At 39.0% G+C, this 17,818-nt stretch overlaps 1 protein-coding gene across 1 annotated transcript in view; it reads right to left on the minus strand.

Annotated features, from left to right (window-relative positions):
* Positions 1-17,818, minus strand: part of LOC124723037 (2-oxoisovalerate dehydrogenase subunit alpha, mitochondrial) — a 168,380-nt gene that overhangs the window by 50,267 nt on the left and 100,295 nt on the right. The window contains exons 4-6 of the mRNA XM_047248212.1: positions 14,556-14,717; positions 9,081-9,225; positions 4,746-4,949 (exon numbers count right to left, since the gene is read on the minus strand). Coding sequence (XP_047104168.1) covers positions 4,746-4,949; positions 9,081-9,225; positions 14,556-14,717 — 511 coding nt within the window. The remainder of the gene's footprint in view (positions 1-4,745; positions 4,950-9,080; positions 9,226-14,555; positions 14,718-17,818) is intronic.

Consider the following 17,818-nt stretch of genomic DNA (forward strand, 5'->3'; position numbering starts at 1 on the left):
GACAATAGTTCTGTGGGCTGAAACTAGCTGTTTGTGTTTATACGAAACAATAAAGGAGATTTTTAGCAGACAATGTTATTTACTTTACCAAGATTTACTGTTTCACTATTACTACTAATGATGACTATTAATTTCGATGCTGCACCACATGATAAGTCCATGCTAGTTAGGGGCAAAAGTATATTATTTTTTAACATTAAACAATTATACAAAATAAAACACAGTATTTCATTTAGCTATATTATTCTAGAAAGCAGAATTCTATTGCTAGGGAGTATTATGAAATGGTACTTATTGAATTAACACCTACTTTCCCCATCTCCCTCACCCCCTTCCCCTCATAAAGTTTGTATGAGTTTTACACTGAAGCAGCAAAGAAACTGGTACAGGCATGCATATTCAAATACAGAGATATGTAAACAGGCAGATACGGCACTGCGGTCGGCAACGCCTTTATAAGACAACAAGTGTCTGGCACAGTTGTTAGTTTGATTACTGATGTTACAATGGCAGGTTATCAAGATTTAAGTGAGTTTGAATGTGTTTTTATAGTCGGCACACGAGCGAAGGGACACAGCATCTCTGATATACAGATAAAGTGGGGATTTTACTGTACAACCATTTCATGAGTGTACCGTGATTATCAGAAATCTGGTAAAACACCAAATCTCTGCCATTGCTGCAGCCGGCAAAAGATCATGCAAGAATGGAACCAATGACGACTGAAGAGAATCATTCAACATGACAGAAGTGCAACCCTTCTGAAAATTGCTGCAGATTTTAATGCTGAGCCATCAACAAGTGTCAGCGTGTGAACCATTCAATGAAACATCATCAATATGAGCTTTCGGAGCCAAAGGCCCACTCGTGTACCCTTGAAGACTGTATGACACAAAGCTTTATGCCTCGCCTGGGCCCGTCAACACTGACCTTGGACTGTTGATGACTGGAAACATGGCGCCTGGTCGGACAAGTCTTGTTTGAAATTGTATCAAGCAGATGGACATGAATAGGTATGGAGACAATCCATGGACCTTGCATGTCAGCAGGGGACCATTCAAACTGGTGGAGGCTCTGTAATGGTGTTGAGCATATGCAGTTTGAGTGATATGGGACCCCTGATAAGTCTACATACGAGTCCAACAGGTACACATACGTAAGCATCCTGTCTGCTCACCTGCATCCATTCATGTCCATTTTGCACTCAGATGGACATGGGCAATTCCAACAGGACAATGCAACACCCTACACATCCAGAATTGCTACAGAGTGGCTCCAAGAACACTCTTCTGGCTCTTCTCTTCGCTGGCCACAAAATTCTGTAGACATGAACATTGTTGAGCATATCTGGGATGCCTCGCAACATGCTGTTTAGAAGAGATCTCCACCCCATGTACTCTTATGAATTTATGGGCAGCCCTGCAGAATTCACGGTGCCAATTCACTCCACCACTGCTTCAGACATTAGATGAGTCCATGCTATGTCGTGTTGAGGCACTTCTGCACGCTAGTGGGTACCCTACACGATAATGCGCAGGTGTACCAGTTTCTTTGGCTCTTCAGTGTATATGGTACCTACCAAAAGACCCCCCCCCCCCTCTCTCTCTCTCTCTCTCTCTCTCTCTCTCTCTCTCTCTCTCTGTGTGTGTGTGTGTGTGTGTGTGTGTGTGTGTGTGCGTGCGTGTGCGTGCGTGTGTGGGCGCGCGCGCGATGAACAATCTACCATAAGAAAACTTAATGTATAGTGTGTCAAGTAAGTAATTAAAAAAATCTAAATATCAAACAAAAAATAATATTTAGTAGCCAAAATAAAACAACACACACACAGGAAAATATTCCCACCACCAAGGCAAAAGTTTGTTAAAACAACAACAATGTATGCTATCATTGTTACACACATTTAATAATTGGAGACGAACACAAAAACATCACCTTACTTTGCAGACAAAAACTTCTTACAACTACTGACTTTCAAACTGTTAGTTTTGAGTCAACCACAGATGTATCTAAAATTACAGTTACCTACAGACTACTACATCTGCACAAAAAGCTATTTTCACTTTGACACTTTTCCATAAATTGTACTAAAATCTATTTGAAGGTCTCTGAACATAATCTTTTTTCTGCTTGCAGTGAAGAATCTGACACTGATGGTGGTAGTGAATGATTCACATAATCAAATTTGCCAAAAATGCCCACCTTCAGTGTTTACTTATCAGTGAGTCACCAACAGAGCTGATTTCAGAGTGGCACTGAACATGAACTATTTATAGTTGTATTTTCTAATATTCTGGTAAGTCAAGAATATGCATTTCTGTATACAGACTTTTCGAACTATACATTTAATGACCGTGACAACTGAAAGATCAACCATGTGTGTGTCAAAAACAGTTGTGTTTACACAAGTTTTTAATCAAAGAGAATAATTCTGATCTCGAAATGAGATAAATCAAAAGTGAACTGTAAATAATTATGCTAAGTCTTTCACAGACCTGTTGAAAAAATTTTAAGATTCAGGTTGCCGGTAACTATTGACTCACAGCATTAAAGTGCTGTTTCTTGCCACATATTAGTGTATGTTTTTCGCCTTTGTGTCTTTACAATGTGGCAAATTTCATTAAATCTACCAACAGTGGTAGATCAGTTTACAAACATGTTTTAATGCTCAAATTTGGGTAGATGCCAAAAATGCTGAATTACAGACTGTCTGCTGCAAAATTAGGATCCATTTCGATCCAAACACTTCAGCGTTTGTTCAAAATATTTCGTAAGCTCCACTGTTACTGCTTACTGGTGGAGTGTAAGAAAAGATCTATAGTAAATTACTCATGCAGAATCAGTGAGCTGACTGACTCTGATAAACTTTGTCGGAGTGTAAAGAGACAGTTCAAGGTAAGAAAAACAGTTCTTTAGTTCCTTTTGTTTCCATATAGTACAGTCAAATTATGAAGTATCACAAATGTCTTTGAAAGTAGCAAAATACATGTCTTCTGATAAATAAGGTTTTAATGTGATAAATTATGCTGTCCCATTTACAAATGGCAATGCAGCATGCACTGCCACTGCACGAGAAAAAAAAAGACTGGACAGCTGCACAGTTGCAAGCCCTTACCTAAGAGTGGTATGGAATGAGGATTTCCTGTCTCCCTCATATGATGGAACTAGCTAACCTATGCTCTGTGCTTCATACTAAGCATTTAACCCGACTGTAGATGGTGACAATTATAATCTGTGAAACATTCATATGTAGCACATTTGATTGACCAAGGAACTGCCACAATGTTTATTTTCCCACAAATAGCCTGAACACAATGCAGAAAAATTAGCTACTACAGTGTTTCTGCAAATTTTATAGTTTCAATTCTAAGGTTGGTACTGGACAGAGACAAAACAACAGACATGGATTAAAAGATGTGCATGTATATCCGAGATCTCCTCCCAAACCTATGGATCAATTTTAACCACAATTTGGCCAGAAACAGTAGGCCTCATGAGTATCAGCACTGTAGGGTTTATAACAACTTAGCTCCAATAGGAGCAGACATGCGGGCAAAAACATGCTTCATTATTACAGCACTTGCCATATAGGCTGCTGTGCACAGCAGGCATGTTGTGTGGGAACAGTATTGGCCTTCCAAAACAATCTGCTTTGCAGGGCAGCCTACTGGCGTGTTGTGTCTGAGTAATATCAGCCTGCTTTATTGACCTGCTTTGCAAAGCAGCCTGTAAGCTATGGGTAAAGTAAATGATTTTGAAGCCTTCCCCATATGACAGACATGTTACATAAGTAGTATCGGCCTTGTTTATTGAACTGAACGGCACCTACATGTGTCGATGAAGATGATTGGGGGCAGATTAAGATGGATGGAGGAGGGGATGGGCAGAACGAGGGGGAGAAGGGAGAGATGCGTGAGGCAGGTGGCAGGTGTAGAAGGTTAGTGGGCAGGTGGAAAAAGAAGAGGCAGAGGCAGAGATGGAAAGAGAGGGGGGGGGGGGGGAGGAGGATACAGTCGAAGGGAGGGGAGGGAGGGGAGAGGAAGATATGGTCAAAGAAAGGGGGTGGATGAAATGGGGGGGGGGGGACGAAATGGACAAAGAGAGGGGGGTGGATCAAATGGACAAAGAGAGGGGGGTGGATCAAATGGACAAAGGGAGGGGGTGGATCAAATGGACAAAGGGAGGGGGTGGATCAAATGGACAAAGGGAGGGGTGGATGAAATGGACAAAGGGAGGGGGTGGATCAAATGGACAAAGAGAGGAGGTGGATCAAATGGACAAAGAGAGGAGGTGGATCAAATGGACACACAGATAGGGGGTGGATGAAATGGACAAAAAGAGGGAGTGGATGAAATGGACAAAAAGAGGGAGTGGATGAAACGGACAAAAAGAGGGAGTGGATGAAATGGACAAAGAGAGGGAGTGGATAAAATGGACAAAGAGAGGGAGTGGATAAAATGGACAAAGGGAGAGGGAGGAGGAGATGAAGAGATTGAGAGAGTGGGGAGGAGGAGATAGAAGCTAGAGGTGTAAGGACAAGGTGGACAGAGAGAGGGAGGAAGAGGTGGACACAGAGAGGGGGAGGAGGATGTGTGTTTAATATCTGTGTCGAATGCACATGCAGATGAAAATGGGGAGGAATGGCTAATATCTTCTAGAACAGAAAGAAAAAGTAAAAATGAGTATACTGAGTATTACCATTTTTAATCAATAAAGTTATGATTCTCTCTACATTTGAGAAAGTTTACCTGTATGTCATTGCTTCAAGCAAAACAGGCTTGCTGTTTTCAAGTGCATATTTTCTTGCGGCTTTTGTGGCATTGTAGACAGCAAATACATCATTTCCATCAACTCTTACAGTTGCTATACCATAACCAGGACCTCTACCTGCAATGCCATCACCTCTGTACTGTTCACTACTGGGAGTTGAAATTGCATACCCATTATTTCTGCTGCAACAAGTATATGTAAAAAAAGTATATTGAGATCCATGTCTAACCAAAATTTAAAAAAATTATATTTTCTATAGTGTGTGTGTTGCTTTGTGATCACAATCAAGAGTTATTACACTGTTAACAGGTTACCAAAGTTAAAAGCTACATATACAGGGTGATTCAAAAAGAATACCACAACTTTAAAAATGTGTATTTAATGAAAGAAACATAATATAACCTTCTGTTATACATCATTACAAAGAGTATTTAAAAAGGTTTTTTTTTTCACTCAAAAACAAGTTCAGAGATGTTCAATATGGCCCCCTCCAGACACACGAGCAATATCAACCTGATACTCCAACTCGTTCCACACTCTCTGTAGCATATCAGGCGTAACAGTTTGGATAGCTGTTGTTATTTCTCGTTTCAAATCATCAATGGTGGCTGGGAGAGGTGGCCGAAACACCATATCCTTAACATAGCCCCATAAGAAAAAATCGCAGGGGGTAAGATCAGGGCTTCTTGGAGGCCAGTGATGAAGTGCTTTGTCACGGGCTGCCTGGCGGCCGATCCATCCAATTTCAGACGATAAGGTTTCATAACTAACCTTTTTCGTAGGACTCTCCATACAGTTGATTGTGGAATTTGCAGCTCTCTGCTAGCTCTGCGAGTCGATTTTCCTGGGCTGCGAACAAATGCTTGCTGTTGCGTGCTACATTTTCATCACTCGTTCTCGGCCGTCCAGAACTTTTCCCTTTGCACAAACACCCATTCTCTGTAAACTGTTTATACCAACGTTTAATACACCACCTATCAGGAGGTTTAACACCATACTTCGTTCGAAATGCATGCTGAACAACTGTCGTCGATTCACTTCTGCCGTACTCAATAACACAAAAAGCTTTCCGTTGAGCGGTCGCCATCTTAGCATCAACTGACACTGACGCCTAGTCAACAGCGCCTCAAGCGAACAAATGTACAACTAAATGAAACTTTATAGCTCCCTTAATTCGCCGACAGATAGTGCTTAGCTCTGCCTTTTGTCGTTGCAGAGTTTTAAATTCCTAAAGTTGTGGTATTCTTTTTGAATCACCCTGTATAACTGTAAACTGACACACATTCCACGTCACAGCAAAGAGATTGCAATTATGATATATCAAACAAAAAAATAACTAAACTAAACCACTCTGCATCATCTGAGGCATCTGATACAGTAATTTTATACCCTACCAAGTGGGTTGTGACTGTAATCACAGCAGGATATGAAATTGTCATAGTAATTCATGCAATAAAATGATTGTGTGTAATGCAATGAAAATGCATAGTACACAGTTTTCAGTGACAAGCAAGAGGAATGTACTTTAATTAGCTTCATCTATAATTCTCTGACAAAGTCTTGAAGAAAATAAATCTCTGTAGTAAGTCTCAGGAGTTAGTGGTAGTGAGCTGGTGGGCTGTCTCAAGTGGACTGTCACGTTGGCCCAACAAACCTTAACACTAATGGTTCTACAGTCTGAAATCAATAGTTGCTTATTTTTAAACAAATAATCAAACCCATATTCAGCTGCCAATATTGTCACTCAAATCTGCTCTATGACAAAAGATTCTCTTTTCAAACAACTGCATATTCCAATTTCCTGTAATTATTATTTTTTGATTACAGCATGATCAAAGGAACGCTTCAGTTAATGCTTCGCACAGGTAGGGATCAAAATTTGCCTGTCGCTACAGCGAACTGTCATTCTCATTTGACAATATTCATCCATCATCACATTCTCACAAGATGTCTGACTGTTTCATTAATTAACAAGAATTCGAGGTAGAAATAACTTGAAAAGTTTTCCAAGGAGATAACTTATTTGTTCCACCCTGTATATGTTCCACTCTGAATTCAGTAAATATAGCACATATAACTACCAATGTGACAAACTGAGGTATGAACAACAAGTTGTCCTTCCGAAGTTATTTTCTGGTTGTTAGATACTATGCCAATATGTGTTCAAGACATACTTGTAAATGATTCTCAGCTACACGAGTGGCTGTCAGGTATGCCCATCAACAATCACTTCCAAAAAGTCCCACTTATAATGTAACTGGTAAATTATAATAGTTTTTGTTTGTTTGGGAAGAGCAGTCACTTTTGACTAATTGCAATAGGAGTGGCCACCACCTTAGTAAAGATGTTGACTGAAATAATGGAGATACTTCATGATTTTCAAAACGAGTTATCCCATATGGAAGGAAACTCTAGGAAGTATCTGATACACAAGTAAAATATAGTCCAGTATGGTAAACAGAGATAAGGCAGGAAAGGGCAGACCAGATTAACAATGTCTTAGTGAGATTTTTGAGTGCCCTCAAGATCACACACATTTCTGAATTTTACATTCCCTGCCAGTCAAAGGAATCTCTGTTTAGACCGATCGGTGTACATCATGACCATTTTGTGATACTCACTTAGCATTTGGGTAAACATATCTAAAATATATTCAGAAGTGTTTTATTTCTGTGACCTTTTAATGGAAGTACAAACTGCTTTCACACTAAAGGTGGTGAACAGGTCCAACCTCTCTCAAAAACAGACAATTTATCCACACCTAATACCACCAATGAATTAACTCTTGAGGATCCAGGTGGCCTCACTGTTCACAGATAACTCCCAAACAATTTGTTCATTTGAGCTCAAGCTTAAGCAATGATATGAAAGGCTGGTGCCTGACGAGAGGACAGAATGCCATATGACTAGCACACCATAAGGAAACCCCACCCAATACTGGAGGGTGGCGGATAAGCCTCAGCACAAAGTTTGCGAACAGGGCTTGTATTAAAGCTCCCATTGCCAGCCTGATCACCTTAAGTTGAAGAGCAATGATAGTTTCCAGATATGACTATCAAACTGAAAAATATATTGAACATCCAAAACTGAGTTGGAAATGTACATGAACCTTGTAAAACTGTAGCCAGTCTGTTTGATATGATTCCCTCCTTCTGCAACGAAATGTTGCAGACGGACTTAAGATCCCTAGTGCTTGGTGGACCTTGTGCTTTTTGATGCTTTAGGTTGGTAATCACATCAATTTTTCATATAAATTATGCCCAGATACCTCTCTGTTTATTTAAAACTGATCTTTAGTTCAAGGTTGACTGAAAATGTCAGAAGACTGCTGAAATCAATACATGCCATTTTCTCTGCAGAGAACATGGAGCTCTAGCATTCAGAACATACCTATAATCTGTTAGTGAACCGGATGAGTCATGGGTGTTAGGCTGGAGTAGGAGTAGGAGTAGGAGTAGTAGTAGTGGTAGTGGTAGTAGTAGTAGTAGTAGTAGTAGTAGTAAGAGAAGGAGGAGATTATATTGTACACAAAAAGTAAACTGGAGGAGATGATTAAATGGTACACAAGAAGTGAACTCTTATAGGACTTTGTAATTCCGATAGTATACTATTAATAGTTACTGCACACATGATTTCATTTAAATTGGACCATTGCGGAAAGCTGTTCCTTATCTCAAAAACAGTCAGGCAGAATCTGGCTAACACAATATTGAGTATGAAATTTCCAAGTAGTATCGTAGCTTTCCTCACTGTCCAAGAAAACCCCTTTTCAATTAGGTTATCACAGTTGAATGATATCTCCTAAGCCATCACTAAGAATCACAAAGTTCTTTGGTTTCAAGAAACCACATTAGTTAGCTGTTCATTTTTACATCTTTCCCCAGCAGCTTGCAAGACTGACACTATGATAGCTACTTAGAGACACAAAGACAATATTTGGACTACAAATTTTACCAGAATTACTACAAGAATTTAAATCTGATGAAAAACACTTCATAAAACAACAGTTATAATGTTGGATAATACACGAAATCCTTTTTTGTCAGGTGTAACAATCTATCAGCTAGTTTAATCCATTACACATTTTCACTTACGGGGTTCAAGGATTCTATCATGCTCACTTTGCCCTCAGCTTATTAGATATCAATGAACAGGAGACAAATGGGGAAAGGTGCAAGAACATTTCTTCTACAGAAACCACACATAAAATTTTACTGTCAGTAAAAAAAATGAGAAATTACATTTGAAATTAATATCTCTACAATTTTGGGTAAATAAAAACAAAGGAGTACATGTTTCTCCTCAGTACATACCAAAAAAATATAACAGGGCAATTTAGTGTGGCTGCAAAGTTGAAGGCGGCATGGCAATCTCCTTCACTTGCAGCTCCTTCTCCAAAATATACAATAACACATTTATCATCAGAACTTCTCTTCAAGGCATAGGCAGCACCAACAGCTAAAAAACAATAAAAGTAAGGATTCATAAAATAAATATGTAGACTAGAAGTAGTACTAAAAACATGCCACTTTTATTAGTTTGTAATCATTATTACGTGAATTAACTGCATTATCAATTGAAGGGGATGGCAGAAGAAAGTGCAAACTCATGAGAGTGTATTTTGTGGTACTTTGTGTTATATGTTTAGTTAAATTCAAAGCTAAGAACACAAATGAATTAAGACAAAGCAACTTATGTAGTACAATATCTTCTAGTGGTATATATGGAACTACTTGTAACCAGCATATGGTCCATTTGAAAACACAACATGTTGGACTAATCCTTGCTAAACTGAGGTTAGCATTTTTCTTTGTTGACTCTCAAACATAATGTCACTGTGCCACTTATCAGCTGAAACAAGCTGTAGAATTTAACAATACACAGTCCTATTCTGTTACTTCCATTTCTCTGATGTTATTTGCATCAACAGCCTTATTCACCAATGTGTCTAAGTGTAAATATTTTATTTTGCTCTGCAACATCTACTTTAACATGAGCTAAGAGAAGTTCAATATCACTGAGCCAAGTAATGACACATTTCTTCATGGTAATCAACAAGCTTTTTTTGACTGAAAAATCAATATAGCACTGGGCACCAAACTGTTCATCAAACCAAATGTATTATCCATCTGCAATACGGTTCTTGTATGATGCATTTTAACCCAAATTTCATCTATCCATGTTACATTCTCCAGAGTCATTGGCAGCAACTTGTGAAGGAAATGGCAATTCCAGACCACCTTTTTATTCCCTTAACACTTTTCTTCCTGCGAATCTTTTCAACCTGTAGCCAGTTTTCATTAAAATATTCACAAGGATTGTCATAGTTATAGAACCTGCACACAATTCATTTTCCAACAGTGAAATAATCAACTTTTTAAGTGTTAGGTACCATTTCTTGATGCAATATATAACTACATTTTAATCAAACTCGTTAATATTTGCACACAGTACAATTTCTTCCTTGTCTTTCCACAGATCACAAGAACAGAGTTTCCAGCTGAACTTGCAGTCTCTTCTAATTCGTCACTCTTTACTGTAACTTCATATACAATGCTTCAGCCACTTTGTCAATTACTTTACTGACTGCTGTGAAAGGGCTCCCACTGTTATTTATCTCTTCAAAGTACACAGTAATCCATATATAAAGTCATGTGCATGGCCTTCCAGCTCAGCTCCTTACAAGTAAGCAAACAACGTCATTAGAGCAAACACATACTGTAGCCCATGCTTCGTATCACTGGAACTTAGTTATGAATGAGGATATTGAAATTTGAACTCATCTATAAAACAGACACAAGCTATTCATTCAGCAACACATGGAAATGGGTGCTCGATACTAAGAGATTACAGACGCTCCATCCTTTATTAAGCCTTGTTTACATTGAAGCGAGTGTCAGTGAGCAAGTATCAGCGAGCTAGCATTCTCTCTGGTTTAGGTTGTGGTTATGTGCAAGCAAACAGCATTTGCTATTGTTCTGTTCACATTTGCCTGTGCTCACTTATATTCCGCTGGTTGTTTGTCCTTCAGCAAATCATCAATATTTTTATTTTTTGCAAGGAGAACTACCTTTGTTATTGAATATGAGCTGTGTGAGCAATGGAGTGGTGAGTAGAGAATGTAATGTTGCTAATAAAAGAAGTATCTTGGGAGCTTGTAGTACACGAAGAGATCCACCACACAAAATGCCAAAGAACAAAAAACTGGATGTAGCAAAATTGCTGAAGCACTAAATGGTAATGTTAAGAAAACTTTCATTATTTTCGTCAGGCAGGAACATAATGAAGAGGCACAAACTTTTCCATTTTTTAATAAAAAGACTTGGTACATATATTTATTTTGTTTATTAACATTAAATTAAAAATATGCAAAAGATCGTATCATCTTTATGTTAACTGAAAAGGCAAAAATTGTTTCTCCCTCAACCAGGTTAACCCCTCCGACCCAGCAAACGTATTGCTAGTTATATAATGTAAATGGACAGATTTAATAGGAATATAAAAAAAGGAAGGAAGGTTTATCTGTTTAGCAAGAGTAATAGAAGGCAGATTTCAGACTACCTAACAGATCAAAACGGAAATTTCTGTTCCGACACTGACAATGTTGAGTGTTTATGGAAAAAGTTCAAGGCAATCGTAATATGCGTTTTAGACAGGTACGTGCCGAGTAAAACTGTGAGGGACGGGAAAAACCCACCGTGGTACAACAACAAAGTTAGGAAACTACTGCAAAAGCAAAGAGAGCTCCACTCCAAGTTTAAACGCAGCCAAAACCTCTCAGACAAACAGAAGCTAAACGATGTCAAAGTTAGCGTAAGGAGGGCTATGCGTGAAGCGTTCATTGAATTCTAAAGTAAAATTCTATGTACCGACTTGACAGAAAATCCTAGGAAGTTCTGGTCTTACGTTAAATCAGTAAGTGGCTCGAAACAGCATATCCAGACACTACGGGATGATGATGGCATTGAAACAGAGGATGACACGCGTAAAGCTGAAATGCTAAACACCTTTTTCCAAAGCTGTTTCACAGAGGAAGACCGCACTGCAGTTCCTTCTCTAAATCCTCGCACAAACGAAAAAATGGCTGACATCGAAATAAGTGTCCAAGGAATAGAAAAGCAACTGGAATCACTCAATAGAGGAAAGTCCACTGGACCTGATGGGATACCAATTCGATTCTACACAGAGTACGCGAAAGAACTTTCCCCCCTTCTAACAGCCGTGTACCGCAAGTATCTAGAGGAACGGAGGGTTCCAAATGATTGGAAAAGAGCACAGGTAGTCCTAGTCTTCAAGAAGGGTCGTCGAGCAGATGCGCAAAACTATAGACCTATATCTCTGACGTCGATCTCTTGTAGAATTTTAGAACATGTTTTTTGCTCGCGTATCATGTCATTTCTGGAAACCCAGAATCTACTGTGTAGGAATCAACATGGATTCTGGAAACAGCGATCGTGTGAGACCCAACTTGCTTTGTTTGTTCATTAGACCCAGAAAATATTAGATACAGGCTCCCAGGTAGATGCTATTTTTCTTGACTTCCGGAAGGCGTTCGATACAGTTCCGCACTGTCGCCTGATAAACAAAGTAAGAGCCTACGGAATATCAGACCAGCTGTGTGGCTGGATTGAAGAGTTTTTAGCAAACAGAACACAGCATGTTGTTATCAATGGAGAGACGTCTACAGACATTAAAGTAACCTCTGGCGTGCCACAGGGGAGTGTTATGGGACCATTGCTTTTCACAATATATATAAATGATCTACTAGATAGTGTCGGAAGTTCCATGCGGCTTTTCGCGGATGATGCTGTAGTATACAGAGAAGTTGCAGCATTAGAAAATTGTAGCGAAATGCAGGAAGATCTGCAGCGGATAGGCACTTGGTGCAGGGAGTGGCAACTGACCCTTAACATAGACAAATGTAATGTATTGCGAATACATAGAAAGAAGGATCCTTTATTGTATGATTATATGATAGCGGAACAAACACTGGTAGCAGTTACTTCTGTAAAATATCTGGGAGTATGCGTGCGGAACGATTTGAAGTGGAATGATCATATAAAATTAATTGTTGGTAAGGCGGGTACCAGGTTGAGATTCATTGGGAGAGTGCTTAGAAAATGTAGTCCATCAACAAAGGAGGTGGCTTACAAAACACTCGTTCGACCTATACTTGAGTATTGCTCATCAGTGTGGGATCCGTACCAGGTCGGGTTGACAGAAGAGATAGAGAAGATCCAAAGAAGAGCGGCGCGTTTCGTCACAGGGTTAATTGGTAACCGTGATAGCGTTACGGAGATGTTTAATAAACTCAAGTGGCAGACTCTGCAAGAGAAGCGCTCTGCATCGCGGTGTAGCTTGCTCGCCAGGTTTCGAGAGGGTGCGTTTCTGGATCAGGTATCGAATATATTGCTTCCCCCTACTTATACCTCCCGAGGAGATCACGAATGTAAAATTAGAGAGATTAGAGCGCGCACGGAGGCTTTCAGACAGTCGTTCTTCCCGCGAACCATACGCGACTGGAACAGGAAAGGGAGGTAATGACAGTGGCACGTAAAGTGCCCTCCGCCACACACCGTTGGGTGGCTTGCGGAGTATCAATGTAGATGTAGATGTAGATGTAGATAAAAAAATCTACTCACCAAGTGGCGGCAGGGGAACACACACACACACACACACACACACACAAACACACACACACACACACACACACACACACACAAAAGGATTTAACTTTTACAAACCTTTGGAGCCAGCATCTCTGAAACTTTGTAAATGTTAAATCCTTTTGTGGTATGTTCCCCTGCCGCCTCTTGGTGAGTAGATTTTTTATTGATCCACTTGCATTATATTATCAATAATTGATTATTTCTGTTGTTATTGTTGGTTACAGTATTTCCTACAACATAATTTACAAAAACAGCTGTGGTGTTGTCTACCCAAAATGGATAATATAATATCTGAAATACAGCAGCTACTGAAATGCTAAACAAGTATTTAAGAGTAGTGCAGTTATCCCCATTTGCTAAAACTGGAGTATAAATGCTAACGCTTATATAGGTGATATTTGTCATTGCTAGTTAATGTCCTACTTTAATATTTCCCTTTCACTAGCAGTGAGAAAGTGAAAATTGTCTACTGACCTTCGAAGTTTTGAAATGGGGCAGTTAGAGCTGCAATCGAGTGCTAAGTGCAGTGACACTAATTTCATGCTTATGTGAAAACTGACACCTACGTTTTTCTTTTCATATGTCACTTTGCAGCATTGTGCTCATAATAAAAAATAATCTTAATCTCACTGTTTTGTATCACAATGATAACTAGTGTCGTATAGAGTTACATCTGCACAACTACAACTTTAAAACCGAGAAGGATTGGCATGCTTCAATTCTCATTCTCTGATGTTCTCTTCTGTTCCTTCCAAAGTAAACACTTGTTCCCAGGCACAATCGAATGAGAGTGAACACTAATGAATTGTTCTGTGAATGGTTGGTTTTCTGTGTTTGCTTCCATTCACTCACGTGTAAATGAAACTCTACACACTATGATGGAATAATAATTCTGCACATTATGTATCACTTTTAGAGCTAGTTGCAAGGTGCATCACTACATTATTCAAATCTCTTAGACAGTCAGCAGCTTTTCTGATGAAGACAATGACATACCATCTAAAGCCCAGAATATTACACACAATTAACAAGGTAAGTTCACTGAAAACATTTTATATCATATGCCAAATATATGCGTAACTAGATGAGCTACATCAAATATTGGAAACAAAGTCTTACCTTGGGGAATCTGTGTAGCTAGAGGTGAAGAAATTGTAACAAAATTTAGTCTTTTTGATCCATAATGAATTGGCATTTGTCTTCCTTTACCACCATCTTCACAATTCCCGTAGCACTGGTTCATAAACTCGTCCAAAGAGAAACCCCTCCAAACAAGAACACCTACAAATAAAAGTCTCTAATAATATGCTGTTCTAAGCTCCTATTATAAAAAAAATATTGCAACTCTTGGGGAAAGAAAGAAAATTAATGAACATGTCTTGTGTGTGCCCATGGCCCATGGCATACGGTGGAGGCTTTGTGATCTACTGATCAGGGTGTAGGGTGCAATCTTATGTAAATCTTAGTAAAGATGCCCACTGTCTGCACTCTTTGGTTGTCTTCAGCCATTACCAGCAGATTTTGGGGTGATTTGGTGACTTGGGTAGAGGGAAAGGGAAAAATTCTAACCAAGGTTGGGGAATAAATGTACATTGCTACATTTTCAGAATCTTACAAAGAACTGTTATCTGTCTACTTGTTGTAGCTAGGTGGACAGTCTCATCACGTTTACTTAAGTGCCTCACAGTGTGTTGTACACTTAATTAAGAATAACAGTCAGGCTAAATAAGTCAACGCAAAAAGCAACTGTAGCTGCTCAAATATTGCTCACAAATAATAGTGAACTACATACCAAATGATGCACCATGAATTTCCTCTTCTGGCTAACGGTGGATGCTCTGTCAGTACCATCAGTGACCACACATAGGTAAATATGTTAACTACTTAAGGGGATACCAAGTGTCGGGAGGATAGTGGTGCTCCGTAAGAAAATAGCATTTAAGAATAAAAAGAAAACCAACGTATCTTCAGTATGTCTGTTAGCAGGATGAAGGTGGGAGGGAAATGGGGGAGGGCACTGGCAAGTCACCATACGAGATGTCGATGTTTGCAGCTATCAAGGATGCCAGTCAAAAGTTTACTCCAGTTCTGCAACATGAATACCTACGCCTCAGTTCCTACCAGCATCTAGCACATGTGGAGAGAAATAGCTGGTGCTTTTGTAATATGTTCCACAGTTAGTATCAGTTGTCAACAGCAGTAATTTTCATTTGATATTAGGCCCAGGAAGTTGGTGATGTTAAATAGTCTTAACATTACTAAGGTAAATCATCAAAGATGAACAGTAAATCTTGGTCAAACAGTTCCATTTGCCTTCTGATTTAGTAGTCAAAGAATTCAATAATCACACTGAAAAACTTCTGAATCCTGTGTAGGAAAGTTACAAATCTACTACAAGGAAACCGATAGAGAATCATATGTATCGTGTTACCAGAACACTATCTTTAACAGAATATTAGACAACACACATTCTGACAGACCTTCTGTTCTGATCCCTTTCAACAGAATCATAAATGTGGTGGATTAGCAAACACATGTTGTGTGGCAGTTGACCATCTCTGTGAAAGAGACTAAAGTTTGATCCATACCAACAATCTCTATGTGCAGATTCCAAACTGCTCCTTCCCTCAAGGGTGATTTTTAAATAACTTATCTGCCTAACACATTGCATCATTAGTAGTTCTCGTTATATGAACAGTGGCAGGCCATGAGTCAAACAAACAGGGAGTCAGTCTATTAGGCATCTGGAACCAATTTTATCCCCTTGTGGTGGGTGGGTGGAAGTTACGATCTTCAGACAAGTAGATTTTGCTGACGTGTACATGTGACACCCATAATACAACTACAACCACATGAAAGCCTTGTATAACTGTAACAGAGGCACACTACTACTCCCCAAGAGACAGATAATGTGGTTGAGGATGCTGAGTGCAATAAGGACTTCATTAACCCATTGGCTGCCAGTCTCCAGCAAGCAGGCTGTTATTCTTCTGATCTGCTGTAGGAACTGGTTTGTACAAGTAAATTCTGTCATGCTGAACACAGTCATATTACAATGGAGCACAAAAATGTCTTCAGGATTTTATTTTGCACTGCCTGTCACTGTCAACCTTCATAATTAAAATCCACATTTCAGATGTATTAACTGTATAACTTCCATAGATACATTGTTGAAATGACATTGGCATGGGCACAAGTGAGGTGCATGGGGTGAGCTGAAAATCAGTTAACTTGGCTGAGTGATTAATTTCAATTCCAATCAAGTCCTCTGGCTATACATTGGGTTCAGCCTTATTGCATTATCCTGAGGGGCAGTGGCCAGTAAGAAATATTTAAGAGAAGGACACAAAGCAACTCTGCCAGATGAAGACTACATTTTTGAAGTGATTATTATGTAAAATCCATTTTATGAATACGATTCGGAAAACTTATGAACAATATTCTGAAGATTTCTTGTAAAGCAAAAATCAGTCCACAGTTGCAGCCACAGAATCATAGTCTAAAATAATTACAGCTTCCTGCATACCTCAGCGAAGCTGCTTCTGTTTACAATATATATAAATAACTCTGATCGTTATTTTAGCAGCTTTCTAAGTCAGCAGCTTTCTAATATGGACCACAGACAATTATGTCAGTCATAAAGAGGTAGCTTTTCCTGAAATTTATTTTAGTGTATAGAATTTATTTGCAAAAATCAAACTCTAAATGGTTATCTGACACTGTCAGCAGGAAAATTATCCCCGATTTTGAAAAATGTACTCTTCTTTACTACAGAAGTTTTATTTGCCCAGATTACAATACACACACACACACACATACACACACAAAAACTAATTTCAGTAATTTAAATTGTAATCTTCAAATTATCTACATACACAGCCATTGTGCCACTCAATGTAGTGTACTGTCATCTAGTCATACACATATTTGGGAGCAACTATTTGAAGATGACACACTGACAAGCAGCATGCTATCAGCTGTCAATACAGACACAGCAAGCAATACCTTGAAACTTTTGTGAGTGTTTACCACAAGTATAATTTTATTATGTGATATATGATGTTAGACTGGTGTGTCTTCAAAGAGTTGCTCCCAAATTGATTTGGGCAAATAAAACTTCTCTAGGAAGAAAATAACATTTCTCAAACTCTAAATATTAACAAATACAATGTAATGCTTGTCCATCACTGAAAATCCCATATATTGACCAAGTAGCAGTGTCAGCATTCAAAAAATCTCAGTATGAGCAATCAAAGCATTACAGATGTGGAGAAAAGCTGCAAGAAAGGCACTGTGCACCATTTAAAGGCCTATTTTTAAACACACAAAAACCACAAATGATTTTAACAACTTGAAAGAGTGTCGTCACACTATTATGACCA

Source organism: Schistocerca piceifrons, chromosome X (assembly GCF_021461385.2).
Source record: "Schistocerca piceifrons isolate TAMUIC-IGC-003096 chromosome X, iqSchPice1.1, whole genome shotgun sequence".
Taxonomy (NCBI): Eukaryota; Metazoa; Arthropoda; class Insecta; order Orthoptera; family Acrididae; genus Schistocerca; species Schistocerca piceifrons.